The sequence below is a fragment of the Rhipicephalus microplus genome, chromosome X (genome assembly GCF_043290135.1).
Source record: "Rhipicephalus microplus isolate Deutch F79 chromosome X, USDA_Rmic, whole genome shotgun sequence".
NCBI classification, from domain to species: Eukaryota; Metazoa; Arthropoda; class Arachnida; order Ixodida; family Ixodidae; genus Rhipicephalus; species Rhipicephalus microplus.
In genome coordinates this window covers 123,797,806-123,814,199 of record NC_134710.1, presented here as the reverse complement: position 1 = coordinate 123,814,199, position 16,394 = coordinate 123,797,806, and the positions used below count along the sequence as shown (strand labels likewise).

General features: G+C 44.7%; 1 protein-coding gene across 2 annotated transcripts in view; it reads right to left on the bottom strand.

The window, feature by feature from the left end:
- Window positions 1–16,394, bottom strand: part of LOC119176386 (uncharacterized) — a 147,058-nt gene that overhangs the window by 72,573 nt on the left and 58,091 nt on the right. For both annotated transcript variants that reach the window (XM_037427642.2, XM_075877568.1), the window contains exon 8: window positions 3,689–4,274. In XM_037427642.2, coding sequence (XP_037283539.2) covers window positions 3,689–4,274 — 586 coding nt within the window. The remainder of the gene's footprint in view (window positions 1–3,688; window positions 4,275–16,394) is intronic.

Here is a 16,394-nt window from a genome sequence, read left to right as displayed (position 1 = left end):
AAATAAATGCTTTGTTAGTGTTTTCACGGAGGACCTACATTACCATTTGTAACACTACACCCACTTTTGCCACCATATCAATATATATATAAGGGAAAGAAGTGTATACCTAAGGGCTAGTTTTTCCATGTTTTGACACAATATTAATGAGATCTGACAGACAGTAATGCCAAGGAATGTACAGGGGAAGTTATTAGAACCAATGGAATGTAAATAAGAAAAAAGAAAAGTGCGTGGAAAAATAACTAGCTCACAGCTGGTTATTCTTTCACCCACTTTTCTTTCTCCTTATTTACATTCCATTGGTTCTAATAACTTCCCCTGTACATTCCTTGGCATTACTGTCTGTTAGATCTCATATATATGTAACGGATGAGACATGGCGTCAGTCAGAACACCAGTTTATTCTGACCCTTCGTCTTCCTCCTCTTTCTTCCCCACATTCACTTGTGAAGCGTCACACGTTTCCCCCTCCCCCCGAGAGAGCGTCAACTTATTGGGACAATAGTAGCGATGCAGTTTGTTGACGTGCACAATATCAGTAGTTCTGCTTAACGGAGCTACACATCGGTCGATCTCATAGTTCACAGGAGAGACTCTGCGAAGAATTGTGTAAGGTCCTTCCATGACTGAACTGAGCTTTCCTTTGTTCGGGTGCCAAGGTGTTTCGTAGAGGACCAATTCACCAGGTTGGAGATCTTGTGGTAGGAATTTTTTGTCGTAGATTATCTTGTTCTTCTCATGATAGGCAAGCGTGTTCTTGATTGCACTTTTCCTTGCTTCTTGCACACTCTCCATTGGTGCGTCTAAAATTGTGTCGTATGAAGGAATTCCATACATTAGGTACGATGGTGGATATCGTGTTACTTCATGTGGGGTACTGTTGTATTCATCGACAACATCCGAAAGATGTTTGACCCAAGACTTCTGTGGCTGCTCATTCATTTTGCACTTTAGCCGGGTTACAATAGTCTGATTTGTACGTTCGTTCATGCCATTACATTGAGGGTGTTGGGAGGATGTGAACAATTGGTGGACACCATTGCGTTTTAGAAACTGCTTGAATTTTCCAGCTGTGAAAGCTGGTCCACGATCAGATAGGAACTTCTTGGGTTTTCCTGCTGCAAAGATGGCGGTGATGCACGAAATGTATGCGTCACAAGTTTCGTTCTTGTGGGGAAACGCCCAGACATACCGCGTAGCGTGGTCGATGAGCCTTTGGGCCGCCCTCTTCGTTTCTCTGGTTGTCAGTTAGAGCAGACACCATTTCACGACGAGGGCACTCATTGTGCCAGTGAAACTGACTCGGCAAACCAGCAGATGCACAATGTCGGCACTCACTGTGAGGGGTGCGCATCAATCTTGTAGGGAGCCATGGTCGCGTAGAATGAGGCTCTCGACGCATGAGCTGCCGTTTTGACGAGTGTTGGGAAGCATCTCTGTGGACAGAGTCTTCCGCTTGAAGCGCAGCAGTAAGCCACTTGGCTGGGGTGGTGAGCGTCAATCCAGCGAGGCGCCTTTCGATCTCTTCAGGTACACCATCAGTCAATCCAGATACTATGTGAACGTCTTTTAAGTCTGCGAGGCGACCAAGGTGTGTCTTCTCTTCGTAGTAGTGCCTGATGCGCTGTTCTCTTTTGAGCCTGCAGTGTATGAATTGGCGGAAAGGCTCGCTAACAGGTGTAGAAAATCGTGATATCATGCTTGTTTTGATGCCTTCCCACGTATCTTCTGCGTCGAAAATCTCGGTGAGGTACCAGCGGAATGCCTCACCTTCCAGGTACTCGCTGATGCAGTCGATGCGATCTCGTTCGGACCAGCTGACGTTGCTCGCCTTCGTTTCGAAGAGGTGCAACCACTTGTCAACAGGGACGTCGTCTTCAGCTCCGGTGTATTTCGGCAGCCTGATCATCTTCTTTGGTGGGCTCATGATGTTGCTGCGGTAGATCTTGCCGACTTAGTGTAACGGATGAGACATGGTGTCAGTCAGAACACCAGTTTATTCTGACCCTTCGTCTTCCTCCTCTTTCTTCCCCACATTCACTTGTGAAGCGTCATATATATATATATATATATATATATATATATATATATATATATATAGAAAAGTTATCTTTTCACTCACTTTGTTTTTTCAAATTTACCTTACAATTCAGTCTAATAACCTCCCCTATACTTTCCTTGGCAGTATTGTCTGTTAGATTTCATTAATATTGTGTCAAAACACGGAAAAACGAGCCCTTAAGTATACACTTCTTTCCCTTATTCATTAACGAGGGTCTCGTACTGGCAGACATGGTGCCTTAGGTAGTATACGAGTGACTATTGGTCAGCTGCCAGTTTGTAATAAGTTCACGTGCTACGTGAAGCCACAGGCTCATAAAAAGAGTGTGCCACACTTGCCGCCATGGTTACAGATGGCGCTGACTGACACTCCCACGTTTAAATTCACATATATACCCAATAAAGTGGTTGGGAGGATAGCCGCTGTGGTAGCTCAGTGGTAGAGCATCGAACACGTTATTCGAAGGTCGCAGGTTCGGTTCCTGCCCACGGCAAGTTATCTTTTCACCCACTTTTCTTCCTTCACATTTACCTTACAATTCGGTCTAATAACCTCCCCTATACACTCCTTGGCATTAATTATTGTGTGTTAGATTTCATTAATATTGTGTCAAAACACAGAAAAACTAGCCCTTAAATATACACTTCTTTCACACACACACGCACGCACACACACACATATTGTGTAGATTAGTTGGGTGATGACAAATATGCTCATTTTTCTTTATAATATGTGATATATGCTATTTAAGCTATTCAATTTAGACCCAAATTTCATTACTGACATACCATGAACACACATCAGTTGTGCAAAGGAGTCAAAATACATCTTGTTGCATCTTGTCCTGTACTATAAGATGCAACATTACATGTGGCTGAGAAGTACCAAAGCTCCAAAAGTGCAGGTGACGACCAACCATAAAAAGTCACAGCTGTGTCGCAAAGGCAAAACAATAAATGCATAGCAACAATTTGAAAGATCACACGCAGAATAGAAAGCAGATCAAAACATGCCCCGTGTTTCTCACGCACAAATTACGCAAGAAACTTACTCACAGGTACGGATGCACGCGAATAAGCGTCTCATTTGTTACTTCACCGAGTGAAAAGCACGCGCATTTCGCAAACGGAGACTGCAATGATTGCAGTGACCTTTGTACGCCCGGTAACTACAGCAGAAACATTCCACGTAAAGCCCGAGGCCAGCCAAGGCATATGCTTCTCCTCTCCTCAACCCCTTCTCTAAGCCGGGCAAAGTACGCGTAGGAGATTAGAGTGGGCGCCACTGCACGATGAGGCACCATGCGCTCATTGCGCCATCTTTCTTGTAATGCCGAAAACACAGCAGCAGTAAGTCGTAGGTATAAATAGCTTGCCGTTTGAATGGTGAAGAACGTTCTCCAGGGTGGCTCAGTGGTTAACGCCTCGGTTTTACGATGCAGAGGTCCCACGTTCGATTCCGCATGCAGGAGTGCTTTTTTCTAGATTTTTTTTCTTGTGTTTTTATATATGTAGATACGTATACAAATACAGTGCATGACGTCGACACCGGCGGCAAAATCAGGTCGAGAGTGTCCATATAATTGCTATCGCAATAAAAATAAGTATACTAGCAGTCTCTCACCTTGGCTGCCATATGGCGGATGATGCTGCTGGGAAGGAGGTGAGGGGCCCTGTTGCTGTGGCGTACCTGGGCCACTGGGTGGTGAGGAAACTGGTGGTGGTGAGGAATGCTGTTGCTGCTGCTGAGGTGGCTGTTGTGGCTGCTGCGCCTGGCTGGAATGCTGTGAAGGGTGTTGAGCTGGATGCGATGCTGGATGGGGCACTGGATGCTGAGAAGGGTGCTGGCCAAGATGCTGGCTTTGGGTCTGAGAGGTGTGTGGCTGGCCAGGGTGCTGTCCTGGGTGTGGCTGGCCAGGATGTGGCTGCTGCTGACCAGGGTGTTGGCTAGGATGTGGACCTGGATGTTGTCCTGGATGCTGACTGGGGTGTTGCCCAGGATGCGGGACAGGATGCTGACTGGGGTGCTGAACTGGATGTTGGCCAGGGTGTTGCCCAGGATGCTGCTGGCTTGGGTGCTGGCCAGGATGTTGGCCAGGATGCTGGCCAGCATGCTGTCCAGGATGTTGCTGACCAGGGTGCTGCTGCCCTGGATGCTGTCCCTGGTGCTGCCCACCATGCTGCGATGGATGCTGCTGAGCAGCCTGCATCTAACAGCAACAACACATTTTTTTTTACGTCTTGGCAGACAGGGAACACTAATGGGGGTAGTTGCATCGTTCACAGCAACTGTTCAGAAAAAAGTGTAAGGGTGTTTTAAGAATTTTCAAGGCCCTAACAAAAATTTTTTTAGGACTTAATAACAACACTATTTGAGATACTAGAGAAAGACAGCATCATATTTTACAGCATGGATGCACACTTTTAACATTAAAAACGAAAGATTAAACTCTGCTCTATTCAATCTTTCTGAAGACAAACACCGTCAATGTCTGATTGACAGTGGCCGCTTAAGATTTTTTTATATGCTTTATCCCATCATATTATCACATTATGGTGAAGCTGCCTTTCAGACTCTTCTATGGTAGTAAATGCATTGATTCGAGAAAGCGGCGATTCCTACATGAAGATGCACTTTGCCATTACAGTGGCCCCTTCGTATTTTCAATATGCTTCGCTGTATCACAATCTGGTATGATGGTAAACTTTTGGGGCTCCGCTATAGCCATAAACAGACTGACTGACAAAAGTGCTGGTTGAAGCAACATGCCATAGGTGGGGGCTTTAATTAATGTTGTTACAAACTGAAATGTTCAAAGAAAATCAGATTAAGGTTTTCAGCATCAGAAATTTCAGACGTTCTTATACCTTCATGTCTACAAGACAGATTAGCAACTCCAAATTCGAAGGGAGCACATCTTTGTCCGCTAAATCAGTTGGGACTTCACAGAACTTGAAGAAGAGAGAAGAAAATAGTCTTTTCCTTTTACACATAATGTGTTGTTGACATCGCAATGATTGTACTAAATAGTGTAAACAAATACATCCTTAATATAACAACAAGGAAACACCACACCTTCAGTACTTCAATCTAGCCAAATAAAACACTTCTATGTTCCTATCTCATAAAAATGTGCTTAAGGATCAGATCCCCTGCAACTTTTTTTTTTCTGTCATTTTACTTCGAAGTATATTCGAAATTTATTATATATCATTTCATTTGGTAGACATAACTTTGCTATTCGCCGAGCAATACTTAACATCTTTTTCTGCACACAAGCAAAAGCAGACACATTGTTTCGAATCAATAGTTAACCAAAACAATTGCAGTAACTCTGTGCAAAAAGCAAACTTTTTAGTGCAAATTGAATTTGAATAGGTTTGAGTGCAAAATCGAACAGAATATTTTTTGAGTATTTGTCAAATATTTTTCTGAAAGTTAGAAGTGAATTTGCAGAAAAAAATTTTAAGATTCCTAAGATAGTCTTTTGAAATAGCAACATGAAAGTTCCTTCAGCTAGGTTGGTCAAGCACTGGAGGGGTGGTGTTTTATAGCTGTCTTATCAAGAATGAGGCAATGCAGAAACTTAACTGATATGAGTTGGTGCGACCAAAGTGTTGTCACGAACAATTTTTTTTCTTTAATGCAAGTTTTATTTTACTATATTGTTTTCTGCAGGTATCAGCACATTTTTGTTGGTTTGCTTGAACTGCTTCATTCACATTCTGAGAAAGTTTCAAAATGAATCAGTAAAAAACTGTATGAAGCACAACAATAAATCTTGTCAACTAATTAGAAATATACACATACATACTAGGTTAAACATTCACGAGCGAGCCATTGTCAAGCTGCAACTTTGCTTACGAATGCTTCATATTATAACTTTGTTCCGTCGTACTGAATACAGTTTTGATTTTAGATTATTCTGATATGGTGATTTAATATGCAAAACTATGACTTTAGAAAAACACTTGCTCCCCAAAAGCCACAATGTTACACTTAAAAATTACACATTAAAACAAAAAATAGCTTATTTGAAATCAGAAGAGAAATATACATGAACTCAGTAATTTTCACACAAATCATTCAAAAAAAAGTATTTCAAAGTGCCTGTCCCCCTTTAAACCAGCAAACACTGCTTTCAAGCTCCTTTTGATACCATGCATCTATTCAATGTGGCTTCTCTTTGACTCGGGGTTCGTACAGGCTTCCAAAGCGAAAATTCAAGAATATTCAATAATTTTCGAGGACCTGTCACATATTTTTCAAGGACTTAAAGCAGCACGCATTGTTGAGAATATTTTACTCTTAATTTTTCAAAATTGATTCATTTTTGTAGCACTTATATAGTACATGCATACTGCAAGTATAACAAGCAAGTCTAGTCTGCACTTTAGCTAACTTTAGCTTCACTAGCTTCGTAGCTCGCACATCAGGAAAGGAGCCAGCACCGAAGGGCATTAAAAGTCTCTCACTTCGTTTGTTTATAGTTTAACGCAGTAATACCCTGTGAAGCTTTGGAAAACGAAACCATATCAACTCACACCAAATTACTGTTTCGGAAATGGAGAGTTAGTCAGGTCTATGCCGATCCATGCCTGCCAAGTTCAAGGATTCTGAATTTAGGAGATTTCCGCAACAGGAAAGGGGGAGGGTTGTCACGCAGATTTATTTTCCCCCTTTCTTTTTTTGCACCAAACGAAAAGCACCGCAAAAAGAGTGGGGGTGGGGGGGTCAGTAAACATCGGCGTTGCGCCCTCTCACGCAGACTGAGAGTGGCTGAACACCTGAGGGTAGCGTTTCCCAACAACAGTAAGAAGTGGGAGTCTCTCTAAAAGTATCTCTCTAAATTTTCAACGTCACAACAACTACAGTAGACTTTCAGTAAACGAAAATCTGTTAAATGGAACTGCTGTTTTATTAACACAACTGCCTCTGATATGATTGGTTTCATACTTCAATTCTGCCACCCACTTCACCTCTCAGTAAACGGAGCTCCTGTTAAATAGAACACATTTTCTTGGTACCTTCAGGTTCCTTTAATGAGAGTCCACTGTACTAAAATCTATTTCTGTCAAAAGAACTCACGTATATCTTCCTGGGGCACACACGAACAGACGGGACGACGCAGCCGGTTGCCGAGAAAGCACAGTTCGAAGCTTCGCTTAAGGTCGATTGAAAACTTGTTGTCTAAAGGCGTGACGCCACGCATTGTGTATTGTATAACCTCTCCCCATGAAGAGAAAGGGTGTGTGGCTATGCGATGCTGCATTCTCTCTCTCCCTCTCTCCATATGGGAGACTGCTCCGCACTGCGTAAAAGATGCGCCGACGCGCTTTAACGGCTACGTAAGGTCAGGCCTTAAAGGGCCCGTAAACCACCCAGAGGTCGAAATTCAGTTGTTGTGGGGAAATTGTGCACGAGTGTACGACGAACACAGAGCCGTGAGAATTTTTTGAAACGGTGCAGTAATAGCAGAGCTAGGTGCGTTTTATTATAAAAACCATGACGAACACACCTTTCGCTCTCTCTTGCGCTTCCCTCGACTGGTATCCTCTCCCACACCGCTTTGCCCTCTCGCCGAGCGCCCTTCCTAATCTCGCGTGGCATACGTCATCGCTGACTTGAAACACCGTCAACTTCCGGTAGTCACGAATCCAACCGTCAACTCTATCAGTTGCGTGCTTGTTGGTGAACCGTGGCTGCCGTAATCGTGCCGGTATGGAACCTGCGTTGCGCACATGCCTTCGAAGGATTGCCAACGCGATGGACCCGCACGGAAACACACCGTGCCCTGCACGTGTTACACGCACCCAGGCAATACGATGAACAAGAACAAGCAGTGCGGACAGCTGCTTGCAGACTGACCAAAAGTCGCAGGCTCTTGCTCTACAGCATATATGGCATTTTTGACTTGGCGTGCCAGAGATGTGGCACGGCGCGTCACTCGGAGGTCAAAGGTTCGGAAAAGAGAAGCGATTGTTTCTTCGAATTTGTATTTCCCTGGCGGCTCGTAGCGCTGCCACGTGCAGAATCGTTGATTGAGATGGCATTCTGCACACAATGCGCGCGTTTACTTGAAATGCTGGAAAAAAATATTGGAGGCGGTTTACGGGCCCTTTAAGTATAGCTGAAGTACCCAGATCGACCGGAACAATGTTACTTATTCTTTGGAAAGGAATGCCAAAACGCTTTTAGCATTCTTTTACATATTACGCTGGCACTCCTGCGGTGCCAACGTATGGCACTGCACGAGTGCCACCAGCCGAAGATGCCAAAACAGTGAACAACACGGATACCACGGAACGTTTGGAAAAGCACTCTCCATATGATATGCAGTGCTAACTCAAAACCTAAAGATACAAAGGAAGATTTTTTTATTATTTTTAACGTAGTGGTGCTACCTGGTGTCATGCAAGACCGAAGAGCCCTTTCATCACAAAAGCATTAAAAAAAAGCCAGCACAGTTAGCTTCGTAGCACCCACGAGCAGCTGGATGATGTTAGAAGGGAGGGGGATGAGGGGGGCGAAGCACGAAGAACGTCGGCTCGAGGAACGCAAGCCCACCTGTCTGCCTCGCGCACAACCGCAAGCACGAAGGAACGCCCACTTCACGCTCCATTGTAAGTGAGGCAACCACTGAAGATGCATCTGGCTCCCGCTCATGACAAAATTACATGACAAATTTGGAGCGCTATACCCAAATTGTTGGCGGCAAAGATTCTTTACATCAAGGGTGTCTGTCGCTGTTACTTTGTTATATTGATGTCTCAAATACACGTATTTCTATGCACTATGCAATGATAGCGAGGAATAGAACAACATCATACAGTAGAATCTCAACGGTATGAATTTCAAGTGAGCGGGCAAAATATTAGTTTCTTCCCGAATTCGTATGAAGCAAAAACAAGTTAAAGCTAATCATGAAGGCGAACAAAAACGTTATTAGGGTCAACTACTTTTTGCTGAAGGGAAGTGCATGATGTTTTTATGTACTTTCCTGCCTTCACCGCCTCTAAATAAAGTGCCGCGGCTTCTTCACTTGTGCTCCTGGCACTAAAAGCACATCCACACTTGGCATCAAAGGAAGGGAAAGTGGCATACCTTATTAGAAATTCGCTTGCTTCGCTGCTCAAACGGCCGGAAAATTTCGCCCCAATGTTGACACGAAAAAAGTCAGTCACATGGGAGAATTTAGGCGAAAACGCCAGAGTGGTCGCGAAACCACACCTGCGCTCGTCGAAAATGTTCACATTCGTTTTGCCTACTGCCGCTGCCTTCGCCGCTAAAGAATTGATTCCATTTTGCCCGTTTCCTGAGCATTAAAACTCGTGCCGAGTCCTTGTTATGCATGCAAAGCACTGAAAAAAAAAACTGTTTACACTTGTACAAATGTTGTTTCAGGAGATACGCCAGCACAAACGACATGAGCAGACGCACCGGCAGTGGCGGTGACGGAGCCGGCAGTGCAAAAACGAGACAAGATGGGTGATGCCGACCCGCTGTTGCTGCACCTTCTTCCAGTGTTTGCGGCGATCGTAATCTAAACCAGGCTCTCAATAAACACGTCCTTATCAAGACGGTGAAGTTTGTCTTGCTGCGTGGATAGTTCGCGATTGTGCTGGCGCGAGCCACTGCCTACGCCTTTGTCGCCATGTTGAATTTGCGGCTCGTTTGCATAATGTGGTTTGAGAGATAGAGCAGCCAGTAAAGCCAAAGCCGAGAAGAAAAAAAGGCGGCCTGCTATCATGTGAAGGAAAAAATGGTCTCGGGCCGATTTTGTCGTGTCGGCCTCGAGGCCGTGGTCTTCCAGTCACTGAGGCGGCAAAGCGAGAGAGATTCCTATGAGTTTTGCTGTATTCACTCCTTTCGAGGCACAGTGTGAACAGACTTTCGTCCCACAGACAATCCGCGTTGCACCGTTCGTGTGCTGCAGTCAATCACGCATTCGTATCATTCGTGGTGGCCGAAGAAACCGTTTGTCTAACACCAAATCACGGCGTATTTTATATAATGTAGTCTATCCGAAGCAACATAAAAATTCGAATCATCGCGAAATTCGCATCAACCGTAATCGTATCATTGAGATTCTACTGTATCAAGGAATTCGTTGCACGGAAATTCGTTATAGGCAGGTTTAGTTGTATAAGACATGGTCATTCAATGTGGCATAATTCGTAGAAAGAAGACAGAAAAACCTCGATATCATGGAAAATAATTGTAAATCGAAGGCCAGGTGCTGCACAAAAACGTTTGACTCGCGTGTTCTCAAAAGCCTCGACTACCGATTGGTGTTTTCTCACCAGGATAAAATGCCCCACCGCGGTGGTCTAGTGGTTAAGGTACTCGGCTGCTGACCCGCACGTCGCGGGATCGAATCTCGGCTGCGGCGGCTGCATTTCCGATGGAGGCGGAAATGTTGTAGACCCGTGTGCTCAGATTTGGGTGCACGTTAAAGAACCCCAAGTGGAGTGTCGAAATTTCCGGAGCCCTCCACTACGGCGTCTCTCATAATCATATGGTGGTTTTGGGACGTTAAACCCCACAAATCAATCAATCAATCACCATGATAAATGTTACAAGGCCCCTTAAACCTCTGCGATACCAGTGAAACCACCTATTTAGGTGAGTTTCATGCAGTAAAATGTCTATTCGCTTGTTCTTAATACTCACATGAAAGCCTTGAATAGTTAACATTGATGTCGACATGACAGAGTATAGTATAGGACAACTTTCTGTGGCAATGAAGGGAAGGCTACTTGGGCCTCGTAGCAAAGTACAGTAAACCCTCGTTAACTCGAACTCGCATATCTCAAAATCTTGATCAAGTCGAAACTTTTTTTCGCCATGCATCAACCCACCATAGGTGCCATGTATTTGCCCCCTCTTATCTCCAAATGCTTTTCGGAGAGGACAGCGTATATCGCGAAATCTTGACCGCGAGGGAAAAAGGCAAAGTCCATACCCAACAGGAGGCGAGGGCGTTGTGCAAACGCTTAGCTCTACCTATACGTGCCGAGTGCGCGGTCGTGAAGGGTGAACTTGAAATTCTCGCGATCGCAGCCGTTTGCTATCCACCTCCTCAAGCAACTATGGGAGTGATCATGTTGATGATTTATATGTGGGGTTTAACGTCCCAAAACCACCATTTGATTATGAGAGACGCCGTAGTGGAGAGCTCCGGAAATTTCGACCACCTGGGGTTCTTTAACGTGCACCCAAATCTGAGCACACGGGCCTACAACATTTCCGCCTCCATCGGAAATGCAGCCGCCGCAGCCGGGATCCGAACCCGCGACCTCCGGGTCAGCAGCCGAGTACCTTAGCCACTAGACCACCGCAGCGGGGCGGGAGTGATCATGTGTGTGCACCTGGGCGCGACTGCTGCGTGGTGTGCAGCGCCGTCAGTATGTAAGCTAGCCCTTGTGTGTGCGAGGCGATTGTCCGTGTTCTCAGCGATCTGCGCGTGACGAATCACTAGTGAGTGGTCTTTGCAAAGAACGCTTTCCAAGATGTCCCGCTCAAAGCAGTGCAAATCACTAACATTAGAGGGAAAAGTCTTTTTAATCAAGGAAGTGGAAAAAGCATGTCGAAGCAAGTCGTGCATCACCAAAAAATTCAGCATCCTTTTGTCAACCCTCTCGACAGTGCTTAAAAACAAGCAAACAGTTTTGGAAGGCTTCCAGACAAGCAAACGGTTTTAGAAGGCTTCCAGCAAAGCTTCTCGAGCAAGCGGAAATGCGTTCGAGCTTCCAAATTGCTGGACATCAAGCAGCGCTTCTGTTGTGGCTCGACAATGCTTGAGCAGCCGATCTTCCAGTGACAACCCAATTGATAATGTAAAAAGAAGATGCTTTGGCACTGCAGATGGGTCACGCGAACTTCAGCTGCAGCAATGACTGGTTCGAAAAGTTTGAAAGGAGAAACAACGTGCCATCGAAGCCCATTCACGGCGAAACCGGCATTGTTGACAAATAGGCTGCAGATGCATGGTGCAACCTACGCCCCACTGCACTGCGAATTGAGTATGCAGACAAGGACATTTTTAATCTCAACGAAGCTGCTCTCTTTTATAAAATGTTGCCGGCGATGAAAAGCTGCCACTCCTCATCAATGACAAGTCACTGAATCCCCGGTGTTTTCGAAATGCAGTGCTCCCAAGGGATGTGACTTACCGCGCAAATAAAACGGCCTGGATGACGGCGGCAATTTTCAAAGAGTATGTCCGTGCACATGACAGGAAAATGGCTAAGAACAGTCGGAAAGTGTTGTTCGTTGTTGATAACTGCCCCAGTCACGAAAAAATTAACAACTTGACGGCTGTTATGCTATAGTTATTGCCACCGAATATGATGTCCGTTCTCCAGCCTATAGATCAGAGAGTCTTTGAGATGGCCCGGATATATTATAGGAAAAGCCTACTGCACCGCTTTATGCTGTCATACGACAATGGGAAGAAGTATGAGATTGATCTGCTGGGTGCCGTCAATCTAATGGCCGAAGCCTGGCACCAACTACTCCCGCTGGCAATTGCTAACTGCTTCGCTCATGCAGGATTTTCTCGCGCCCCCGCATCGATCGAAGAAAATATTGGCGCAGAATTCAGTGGCTGTGATGAGCTGTGGAGTGAAGTGCACAAGGCGACCGGCTGTGTGAGCGATGCTGAAGACGGCGAGATTGCCTCTGAGAAGTACGCGTTCTACGAGGCAGATATCCCCGTTACAGGTATGCTGTCGGACGCGAATATCGTTGAGATGGCCGCAAACAATGCAAATGACCACGCAGAAGAGAAAGAACCCTAGAAGTGCCTACGATGACAGAAACGTCTAAAATGCTGTGCTTGCTCTGCAACAAGGTTGAATGCAGCGGTGGCGACCAATGGCTCATGCGATGTGTTGAGCAACTGGAAAACACCTTTCTCGGACTGAATGCGAAACAGGCGAGCATCACTCAGTTTTTTGGTATTCGGTAATAATTTTTTTTCCCCTATGAATTCTTGTGCCTTTACTAGAGTAGCTTTCTCGTTCAGTGGGCGCTTTTCCTGACAACACTGGCTTTTATTTTGCAGTGACCTGGACAAACATTTATTCGGTAATAAATTCTTTTTCCCTGTGAATTCTTGCGCCTTTACTAGAGTAGCTTTCTTGTGCCGTGAAGGTTTTACCGACAACAGTGGTTTTTCTTTTGCAGTGACCTGGGTAAACTCGAAATACCACTTATCTCGAAATTTTCCCCGGATTTGACGGCTTCAAGTTGAAGAGAGATTACTGTAGTCTGGTTCGGCTCGCATTTCGAATGACGGCCACGTTCATGTAATCCCACTGCACACAATTCGACACACCTGCTCACACAGCCATTTGTGAGAGAAATTCGATACAAGCTCCTTCGGCGAGACGTCAGAATAGCTGGAGAACGACGCGCGCTCACCTAAAGATGAAGACTCCATTTTGACAGTGAGGTGCACGTAAAATGTGCGACGTCTTCAAATGGGCAAAAATGCAAAATGACTCTTCATAAAGCAACAACCAATAATGGTATGTCCTCGGCGCGTGATACATCTCTTTATAAACAGTATCTAGTAGAAAATAATGTTCTTTTTTATTACTTTCACACAAGAAACACGGACGCCTTCATGGCTCTATATTCTACAGCAGTGACAATGCCCACTTTTGGCTCCATAGTCTAGCCTTCATATCCCCAGAAAGTTGTCCCCGAGTATAATGCTCGTTTTAAGAGCCGAAGTACTCAAATTCACACAGGCCTATTTAAAAAGGTGTGTGCTAAAAATTAATGCACCAGTTCAGGGAAATACAAGGACCTCAAAAAATTCGTGTTTTCGAGGCCTTGAAAACACTATTTTGAGGTATTTTCAAATTTCAGGGCTTTCAATTTCTAGTGTTCAAGAACTGCTACAAACCCTGAAGGAGAGTGTGACACTGAAGAGCAAACTGAGAAAATTGCATGCATGCTTTTGGCAGTTCTACACCCCTGAATTAACAAGCACCAGAAGATGCAAGTTCATGTTTTCTAACAATTGCTCTGGGGTGGCAGAATTGCTAATAACATGTACCGAGGCATCCATTTTCCACTTGAGCAACGCACCATGCAGCCAGTGCTCTGCGGAGTGTCTCTTGTGGGCACTTGCAGAACTAGCGCGCAAGTGCAGTTACAGCTGCAGGTGGGGCCTTCGCTGCGTCGTCTGCTAAAGCATGGCGTGGCGCCTCCGTTGAATCCCTCTTGCTATGCAGTGCACATGCAAATCAACAATCCCACAGGGTTCTCAAAGATGCGCAGTGACTACGCCTTATTTCATCTGCTTTTTTTAATCCTTATCAATTCTGCTTTGTATGGATGCATTAAATACAACTTTCTGCCCTGTTGATTTTTTATCTATTGTCACACCAATTAATAGTAATTAAAATCTGATTATTAGATTAACTAAATGAGTCACAGAAAAAAGAATTACATTTTTTAGATTGGCATAAAAAATACATATACGTGTGCATTTATATCAAATTTTAAGAATTTAAAAAAAAAGCTTCAGGTACCATGTCCCCCCTAAAATGGTCGAGTGTTGAAGGCGCGCGCACTTTCAGAGTTATGTAACCTCGTCGCCACAGAATGATCGTGTCAAGAGCGACCACAGTTTCGCCCACAGCGGTTGTGGCGAACCATAGCGGCAGTTCTGGCAGTGCATGAGCTGGCCATGAGTGTCCTCCCGAAGCTTCGAGCCCACTTCTCTCGGTCCTAGTTCCACGGTTTCAGCACTTAGGTTCATACGACCCACCACGATGATGAAAAAAGCCCAGAACATCCTAATTTTGGCCCAATGAACATAACTGCAACTTGGCTGGGGAATTTCAGAAATTCCTATATCTGGCAGTTTCGCATCATTGAGATTCTACTGCACGTTTAGATGAACACCTCCTAAATTCGTTTACAATAAGATGCGATGGGTTCGCAAAAAGCCTGGATTCCATTGGGCTGCAATTTCGTCAATGCGGCCAGATCACGCAGAGAAATCTTAATTTCCGGGAAATTTTCCTGACAACTGTACCATTATAAGAATTGGTCGAAATCAGGGAGACTTGGCAGGTATGCCGATCTACCACATAAAGGAGGGTACAATGTCGATTGAGAGTGTTCAGGAAATTTAAGGATTTTCAAGAATGGGAAAAAATTTCAGGACTTCAAATGGCCTTGAAAATGCATTTTTCAAATTCAAGGGTTTTCAAGAACCTGTATGCACCCTGCAGATGAGTAATATTTTGATGATTTTGAGTCCTAGTAAGTCTGGCCCCAGAAAACTCTGAAGAGTTTGAGTCCGAGTCAGTTCTAAGCATAAAATATATTCGAGTGAGTCTGAGAGAGCTCCACAATTTTTGCCAACCTAGCCTAAAAGAAACAAAATAAATCCTGACCTGTGAATGAGTAAAATCTCCAAGCTGTGCAGAAACTCCAAAAACAAAGTTACACAGTTGTTTTGTCAACTGTAGCCAGAATGTTTGCCCTGCTGTTTTTGATCAGCCTAAAGGTTAGGCTCTGCAAAATACATGGTAAGGCCTGAGATAACAGTTTTTAGTGGTTAAGTTTCAATTCATTTCTCACCTGGAAAGAAAAATGTGTGTGCAGTTTGCAAATACTGGAGATTTTTTAAACATTCGCGTGTTACCAGCACCAATGCCTTAATGTGTGAGCAAATTTAACTCAACAAGCCATCTTAACTTGCTACTCATTTGGAACTACACTTCTTCGTACTGTTCATGCAGGCAAATTAAAAAGCATTCTAATTAACTTTTCAGCTTATTGATTGATATATGGGGTTTAACGTCCCAAAACCACCATAGGATTATGAGAGACGCCGTAGTGGAGGGCTCCGGAAATTTCGACCACCTGGGGTTCTTTATCGTGCACCCAAATCTGAGCACACGGGCCTACAACATTTTTGCCTCCATCCGAAATGCAGCCACCGCAGCCGGCGATTTGATCCCGCGACCTGTGGGTCAGCAGCCGAGTACCTTAGCCACTAGACCACCGCGACGGGGCAACTTTTTAGCTTAAAGGGACACTCAAGGCAACTATTAAGTCGACGTTAATTGATATAATAGTGGTCAAGAAACCTCGTAGTGTTACTTTTGTGCCAAAAAAGGCCTATTTTGAAATAAAATCCCGTTTTAGTTGTTCGCAACGGGATAGCGCACTTCAAATTACCCGCCTCAAGAAACAGACCAATCGGACCGACTCACGTCACTGTTGCGTGCACAACGTTGCCCGGCTTTACTGTGCTAGTAGCAGCAGACCGAAAGCAACAGGAGCCACAGCAGCAACA